This window comes from Nannospalax galili, unplaced genomic scaffold (assembly GCF_000622305.1).
Source record: "Nannospalax galili isolate Female #2095 unplaced genomic scaffold, S.galili_v1.0 scaffold85, whole genome shotgun sequence".
Classification (NCBI taxonomy): Eukaryota; Metazoa; Chordata; class Mammalia; order Rodentia; family Spalacidae; genus Nannospalax; species Nannospalax galili.
Window position 1 is genome coordinate 9,758,616 of NW_008358866.1, and position 8,768 is coordinate 9,767,383.

General features: G+C 37.9%; 1 protein-coding gene across 3 annotated transcripts in view; it reads right to left on the bottom strand.

The window, feature by feature from the left end:
* Positions 1–2,942: 2,942 nt before the first annotated feature.
* The window catches only part of Hepacam2 (HEPACAM family member 2), a 36,265-nt gene continuing 30,439 nt past the window's right edge, over positions 2,943–8,768 (bottom strand). For 2 of the 3 annotated variants that reach the window (XM_008822551.2, XM_008822550.1), the window contains exons 5-9: positions 8,179–8,304; positions 8,074–8,098; positions 7,954–7,991; positions 6,099–6,172; positions 2,943–3,056 (exon numbers count right to left, since the gene is read on the bottom strand). In XM_008822551.2, the coding sequence (XP_008820773.1) occupies positions 2,943–3,056; positions 6,099–6,172; positions 7,954–7,991; positions 8,074–8,098; positions 8,179–8,304 (377 nt within the window). The remainder of the gene's footprint in view (positions 3,057–6,098; positions 6,173–7,953; positions 7,992–8,073; positions 8,099–8,178; positions 8,305–8,768) is intronic. The other variant, XM_017795445.1, reaches the window with a different exon arrangement.

The following is an 8,768-nucleotide window of genomic DNA, read 5'->3' on the forward strand; positions in this document are numbered from 1 at the left end:
TTGCTAATAGTCACATACACTCAAGAAAACAGTATAAGAATCAAAGAATGAAACTGCTAACCCATCTTTCCTACCTCAGAAGAGACTCTCAAAAGAGGTAAGAGAAAACAGGAAGTCAGAATTCCTTCCCCAGAGTTAGCTCCTTCACTTTGGGAATGGGGTATGGGAGACAGTCACTAGCCACCTGTACTATTATATTATTCATGAAATGGATCTTCAAATTTAACTGGATCAAGAAAAAACACAGGCAACCAAGAGAGAGGAGAGAAAAATAATCTCTGTATCTATAGGCAACATTTATTCCACAGAGGAATATTTATTTTATGAAAGCTCATTAGTCTTTTGTTAAAATAAGCAATAATGAGTCTACAAAATTATGAAGTCCTTAAAAGACTGAGTGTGATTTAATTCTTCTTGTTGACACACAGCAAATCTTCTGGAAATATTTTCAGATTTATTGTAAATAAGACTAAGCAAATTTATGATGGGAAAACCCAAAACATCTTGAATAGATAACATCTTAAGTTATGCCTGTGTTAAAAGAAAATATTTTTTGAAATGTTGGCTTCCAAGTTGTATGAGTTGGAAGACTGAGGAGGAAAAATTTAAAAGAGATTATTTGTTATCTAGTCTTGGAGAGATGTCATTTATTTTAGTTTATTTTTTAAAGGGAGTCTAGAGATGGGGGAGATAGTCTTGAAGGCCAACAGAGAAAGAGAGAAGAGCAAACTCGTCCAAAGTCGAAGATAAAGGGGAGGGAAAGCCACTGGAAGACACACAGAGAAATGAGACAAATGAACGAACCTCAGAAGACAGGAGCAGGTGAGAAGAGGGCCATGAGAGGCTAGGCTTGGGGGTGGGGAGGATCCTGGGGGGAAACAGTGCTCATTAGGGTTCAAGTGGGAGCAAGAACTGATGTTCTTGGGGGTGATTGCCTATCCAAGGAGCACATCCTCAGCAGAGATTTTAAAAATAGCTCTTTGCTTGAAAAAGTATTTCTGCTTTGTTTTCAACTTTCAAAATTTGTTTCTGAAATAAACTTTTATGGGCTCAAGAATTTTGAGTATTTTGATTTTGTCACAAAGGCATCTAGTTAGATAGTATAATTTTTAAAAATATTTTCAAGGAATCATTCTTTTTGACATGTAAAATCAATGGAATCAATTTATTTTGAATTCTGAAGTTGGAGTGCCATATTTACAAGAAAAGTAAATATTTACAACTTAGGATATGTAGAAAAAAGTGAATTTTAATAGGATAGATTTATACATTATTTTAATTTTTAAAAATTTGGTGTGTGCATATGCATGGTTATGGTGTATGCATGTGTGTATATTTCTATGTGGAGATGTGTGTGCATGTGGAGGCCAGAGGTTGGCCTCAGATGTCTTCCTCAATTCCCTCCACTTTATTTTTTGAGATAGGGTCTCTCACTGACCCTGGAACTTGCTGTTGGCTAGGCTGACTAGCCCACAAGCCCCTGGTACCCTCCCATCTCTGTTTCTCAGCATTGGGTTATAGGTGTTTGCTGCTTTGTCAGGCTTTTTACATGGGTTATGGGGAAATGAATTCAAGTCCTTATGCTTTTTTTTTACACACTGGGTCATTTCTTCAACCCCAGAATAATTTTTTTTTAACAGAATTCAATCTTAGAAAGCAGACATAGTTCAAAAATTCTGGTGATATGCTAATTAACCTGATTTGCTTATTATACAACATATATGACTCAAAACATTACATTGTACCCCATAAATGTGCACAATTATTAGGTGTCAATCAAAATAAGAAAGAGAAGAAAAAAGGAAACTAAACAAAAGAAACCACCCCCTAACTTCCTATTCTAGAAAGTAAAGGAGCCAGACGTCATTTTAGTGTTTTTATTTTTAAAGTATCCTGGTATAGAGTGTCATTCTTGTAATGTTCTGCTACTAATATATGGCTTCAAACCAAGTATCTTTTTTAAATTAGAAGTTCTTAGCTCCATAATAAACTGCTTTTAATTTATCTTGCTACATGCGATTTTCTTTAATGGGAGTCCACTGGAGTGTCTTGTCAGTTAGCCTTAAAATGATCGCATAGGTCCCATATGTGGCATGGATTCCTTCCCCATCAGATAATTTCCCACACATTCATAGACTCTTAGCTGTTAATTTTTGGTATTTTCCCAGAAGTGTGTATGAATTACTTTGTTGGAACTGTTCCTTTGGCCAGAGGGGAAGTTCCTGTGTGTGGTTATTGATGTTCTTTTCAAAGTCAATAAATGACAAAGAATGGATGGGAAATGATTTGTGGCAGTTAGGCCTGCAGGAAGCTATACACACAAACAGAAATTGATTTCAGTCTTTTAAAAAGACTGTGGGCTTAGTTTCTCTAAGGCAAAGAAAAGACAGATCTCTTAAGTGACAGCCTTGAGCTTAACTAGGTAAGTGGTTTGCTGGCTTCGGCCTCGACGGATGCTTTGTCCTCTGAGAGACCCGTTCTGATGGTAGTTCTATGCACATGAAAATAGTTTTCTTGAATGCTAACATGCTTGGCCTTTAATGTTGACTGTACCAGGCAACCCCAGAAGACTTTCGCCCGGTCTCATCTTTTAGTGATAGATCACTATGGCTCTAAAATCATAAGATGGTTTGAGAACTGGCCAGATTTGACTTTCATACACAGATGTGGATTCCTTGGAGAAACACTGAGAAGGAGAAATGGACATAATGGACAGTTGATTCAGAGGTCCACTTCCTGTCTACCTGCTCAAGTACATGGTTCTAGATGACATTTCTATTTTGCCTGTTTAATTTTTCAAAGTTATTTTCAAACATGGATATATCCTGAAAATTTTCAAATAATTTGAACCTATATTTTCTGTTTCAGTGTCTTCAATAAATCTCTAGGAAAGCAGAAGCTAACTGCTAAGCTCCTTTGTATCACCAAATGCAGATTCATACTTACTTTGGATTGTCTTGCTGTTGAGCAGGGATGTGCTGAATGACTTCATAAATTGTACTGTGTAAATCTTGCCCTGTTATACCATCAGAGGCTGGAGTAGGCCTGCTAGGCATCTAGAAAATGTAGAACATCAAAAATGTAGAACAGTAAAAAAAAAAAAAACCCAGCAAAACCCAGCCTGAGATTAGTTAATAGTTAACAGTACTTCCACTATGCTGTGTATCTGAAATCAATGGGCAGTGTGGGGATTAGAGAACTGAACTGTTTATTGTCCCTGGAATTTGTACTTCCTCCTTGCTACAGTTTCCTGCACTTTATAGTAGTCTTTTATATAGTCTTTTATATAGTCTTTTTAGCAGCATAACTATAAGGCCAGCAAAGAATAACTTGACAAACCTACCACTTTTCCCATCATTTTAATAAGACAGCTGACAATGTTGTACAGGAAATATAATAGAAGGAAAAATAGTTAAAAAGGGAGCTATCAAAAGAGCTTAGAACCAAAAAGCACATATAACTTTTATATTATCTCTTAATTGCCATTTTGACACCATTTGCCAATTATATGTGCAAAGGTGGTTTAACAGAAAGAATAATGTACAGCCAGAGTCCTTATCACATTGCAAGTGAACGCAGACCAAGAAAGACAGAAAGACAGAAAGACAAAGAGTAATGTTTGGATTTTAATACCATACTGGACTCTGAAAACTAAAGGCCTGGATGAACATGGAAAGAACATCGTATATTTATCTGGCAAAAATCATGTACTTTTTTGGAAACTGGCATTTTATGTGTTTTATTCACATTCCTTGTGTTTCATAATTTCCTGCTTCCTATAAGCATTGTCTTCCAATTTATTAAGTCAGCCACCGGCTCACTTCCTATTTCCACTGCCCTTCGTGCCTTCTTTCAGGCCTCCATATTTACTCAGGACTCCTAGAGGACTGTTTGCCTTGGGTAAGACAGAGGCATGTTTTCTCCTTCCAATTTGGCCTACCAGGTTGTACTGGAATGTCTTAGTGTTACGGGTTCTGGAAACTGCCTATTTTCATTCCTCTTACTAAATTCTTAAGGGATTACCAATTTGTATAATGATTTTTTTTGTGGTCATTTGAGCTGACCTGGAACTCATTATGTAGACCGGCTGGCCTTGAACTCACAGACTAAAGGTGTGCACCCAGCAGTATAATGATTCTATGGTCATTTTGTGTTCAAATTTTGATATAATTTATAATTGATATTGACTATTTTTTGGCATGAAGATGGTCAGGGCTATGGTCAAATCAATGTATAGGTGTTTGCTAATGTATATAATATAATAATTAAATAACAAATTTTGTTCATTTCATGAGATTGTGTTATGTCTAAGTCCTGATAGAGGCACTAACTGGGCAGTGAAATGTACAAGAGGAAAAGGGAGAAACAATCCATTTTTACACATACTACAATAAACAGTTTATTTTTATTTTTAATTACTAATTAGTAAATTAGGAATTCAGTTTACTTCCCCCTTTTTTTTTCAATTTACTTCCCTTCTTAAGGACAATTTTGTAGAGTTTTTCTTCTTAGGTTCATTGCATTGGACTGCTTGTCTTCCTAAGGGAATGCCATTCTGGCTTCTCACTCAGTGCCCCTCTTCATCTCACTGTCCTCTTTCTCCTCCAGTTATTGGTTTTGATTTCTCACTTTCCCCCCAAAGCACCTGATATGGCCAATTAAGAATGTCATCAAAATCCTCAGAAATTTTCACCTTTGAAAATGGGCATGGTTCCAAGTCAAGTTATTCTGTTTATTACAGAAATAAGTGGGACTACTGAGACACAACTGAGACACATTTATCTGCCTCAAGTTACTGAGGACTTGGAGCCAATAGAAACCTTCCCAGTTAGTACTCCAATTTGGGTACTGCTTAATTACCAGTCTAAGCTGAAAGTTTCTTATGTAAATCTCCTTTACAGTAAATTCCTAGGAATAAAATGTGTGTATTATTTTAAATAAAGAAACTTATGTTTTGAAATCCTCAGTTCTCCATGTTGTTCTAGTGTTTGAAGACATACTTTCAAGGGGTGCGTTATGCCCCTGTGAAATCTTGTTTTAGATAACTTCTCCAACAAATATTTATTTTGTTTTTTTAGTTGTGGAAGTGAAGCGTGTGGCAATCCTGTCTGAGATTAAATAGGGCACCATGAATTCTTTGTTGGGCATGTTTCTTCTTCATCTGTAGTCAGATGGGTGCTGGTACTGACTCACCCTTAGGGAGGATGAAATCCAATCTCCATTCAATAATGACAGGGCATTTCTGAAATAAAGTCTGTAGCCAGGAATCTTACTGCATGAAGTGATAGAGTTCTTAGAACAAAGGAAGTTAGCATTTCCTAACAGCTAATTGTTCTTTTAAAAATGCAATTAAGAACATTCAGAAACAAGTAATCCATGTATAGTCCTGTCCATAAGCAGACTCTCATAGGGGAGCAAGGAGGCAGAGGGAAAACTGGTCCTTTACATATCTGTTGATATTCAGGGGCATATTCTATATGTAAGTTAAATAAAACTTATAAAAGATGTGCTTTTTACAGACTGAAAAAGTGGTTTCAATTTATAAAAGCCCCTACCTCTTTTTATGAATACATCTCTAGGCCAATGATAAATATGCATTCTTATATAGTTTAGGGATTTATTATGTGATCATTTTCTCATGAAGAAAATGAGGTGGCGTCAAGGATGTGATCAGCTATGTCTGAGTAGCTGAGAGTTATGAGGAGGAAAAGAAGGAAATGGAGGAACAGAGCGAGTTCAGTAAACTGAAGGGCTGCTGTGATTGAAGCACTGCAGAGTGACTTAAACCAGGGACTCCTCATCCTTTATTCAGTTCCTTTGATCTTCAACTTAATTTTCTGTTCATCGAATGTTCCAGGTAAAGAGGTATATTAATTAGCGCACTTCCTTATTTATGTTAGCTTTACATATCTCTATAAGAGAAGAAAAATGAGAAGAATGTCCTACATCCCCAAATCTAGAGGACTCAGTATGCAGTGAGGCAGCACTGCAGAATGCAGTGAGGGGCGGGGCAATAGACCTCACTGCCCATGTGCCTACACCTCTGGGAAAGCAGAATTCTACTTCATGGTTAATCAGCCACTAGGAAAAAAACCAACCCTGGGAACACCAGAAGCATCTGGAAAAGCCACAAATTCATATATTCCAAAGTCATCCAGGGCATCTTCATGGCCTGAAATGGAGAACAATACTACTTACAAAAGGAATGATTTCATTTGATAGTAAAAAATTTTATGCATTTTTGTTTCTTAAAAATCTTTGAAGAACCTATTTGTCTGTTTTAAGAGGTATATACACAAAACCATTTAATATTTCCTGATTCTTATTCCTGTTGGGAATAAATCCTCAAGATGAAAAGTGAAAATGAACTTGACCAACTATTCTTAAGGTCTGATGTGGGAACATTGTGTTGCATACTTAAATATACATATATAGATGGGATCAGAGACTGTGCTGGATAGCTTTAGTGTCAACTTGACACACCTGGGTTGAAGGAGCCTCAACTGGGGAATTGTCTCCATAGGACTGGCCTGTGGCCATGTCTGTGGGGCATCTTCTTGATTGTTGAGTGATGTGGGAGGGCCCAGCCCACTGTGGGTGGTGCCACCCCTGGGCAGGTGCTGCCCCTGGGCAGGTAGTCGTGTATTGTATAAGAAAGCAGGCTGATCACCGGCCAGAGGAGCAAGCCAGTAAGCAGCATTCCTCTATGGCCTGTGCTTCAGCTCCTGCCTCCAGGTTCTTGCCTTGATTTCCAAGCTTGGGCTCCCTCAGTGACGAACTGTGATCCAGGAGATGTAAGTCAAATAAACCCTTTCCTCAAGGGTATTGGTCAGAGTATTTTGTCACAGCAATGAAGAAACAAACTAGGACAGGGACTCATGAACACAAAGTCTTCAGCCTGGATGTCATAGCAACCTTTCCACCCATCATATTTACTACACCTCACTGGATCTAAAGAGACCACCAGGACTGAGCAGTAACTAGAGCTACCCAAACATACAAAACACAGCACAGAACAATATGGATGCCACCCAAACTTTATTGGGAAAATGAAGAGGATAGAGGGGGTTTGGGAGGAGCCAGATGGTCCTGGGACCCTAAGGGAGCAAGGACTAGATGAGAGGAAGAAGAGCCATGTTTATTAAGCACGGGAATCACATCAGACTCTTCACATACATCGTTTTAATTCTCATCGCATCCCTAGGAGGAAGTTTTTATCTCTGTTATATAGATGAGGAAGCTGAGATTAAAAAAAATAATTTTCCTGACGGGCATGGTGGCCTTTAATCCCAGCACTTGGGAGGCAGAGGCAGGCGGATCTTTGTGAGTTCGAGGCCAGCCTGGTCTACATAGTGAATTCCAGGACAGCTGGGGCTACAAGGAGACCCTGTCTCAAAAAGACAAAAAAAAAAAAAATTCCCAAGGCAGATACAGGACTGAAAACTCTGATGTCACCATCTGAGACAAAGGCTCATTGTTAAAACCCAGTGCAGAGTTGACAGTAAAGGCAATGAGGGCAGGCTGGGGACGAAGGAGCAGTACTGGCCGTCACACCTCCCTTTCCTCCTTACAGTGGGACTGCCAACATTGTATCTCTCCTAGGAATAGTCAAAGGGAAAGGGCCCTTTAGCTCTTATAGACTAATAGCAAAGAAGGATTCAGCAGAGCTCAGTGACTTCATCTCTCTGATCATTAATCGACTTGTCTATAAAATAGAGTTGAGAGTCCTTTCCTGGTTCATCTTACAGACCTGTGTGGCTTATTATAGACTTATGTGACTTATATCAAATCACAACAGGGACAGAACTTTGTCAAAATATAAGGGATGGTGAGTGTATGAACATCAGCTGCATTGATTCTGCTACATTGATACTAAAATCTATTAATATAATCAGTGAATAACAATTAATATGTATTACTATTGATAATACACCTTTTCAGTATGGCCATTACCTGAAAATGTTTGAGCTTTCCTGTATTCTGTTTCTGGCCTGAAAAGACAGATACTTTTATCAGGGATTATAATTGAGGGCTATTTTTAAAAAATTATTTTCATAGAAACATATGCTTTACCTGCCTTCTAGCTTCTGTTTTATAGCTAAAAAGAAAGAGGGGGGAAATCATAGTAAGGTACTTTTTTAGAACATTTATAATTTTTTTTTCTGATTTTTAGCCTACCTTTGTAGGGTTGATATTTTTTCCACAGAAAGAGCAGACACATGGATATAATCAAAAATATTGATATTCCCGTTATACTTGCTAGTGGAGACAGTGATTTCCCTTTTTGTGCAAGCTTCTCCAGTCCTAAAAAAATAAATATTTTAGTACTAAGTTACAATGTGCTCTGAAATGTTTATGATTATTCCTTATCTTAAACAAGACATTATCATGCTCCCCTCCCTAGGGGTGTTTGTGATTGGGAACATGGTGAGCCGTCTGGGGAAACACAGACATCACGCACTAGTTGTAGCAAAATGCTCTTGTGAAACTTCTTCCTGTGTTTGCCACCTTAACATATCCATTCCAGCACACTGTCTGTACCACTCCCAGTGAAGGATGTTCTCTGCTCTTCAGTCTCGCTGTTTTAGTATGATTCAGAGGCATAAACTTTCCAAAGATATGGGGATATATAATTAAAGATGTGAGAGGGAGGGTGATTATTTCAAATATATGTTACTAACTTTTTATCAATTGAGAATTGCCAATTCCCTAAATAAGGTGTGTGTGTGTATGTGTGTGTGTGTATGTGTGTGTGTGTGTGTGTGTGT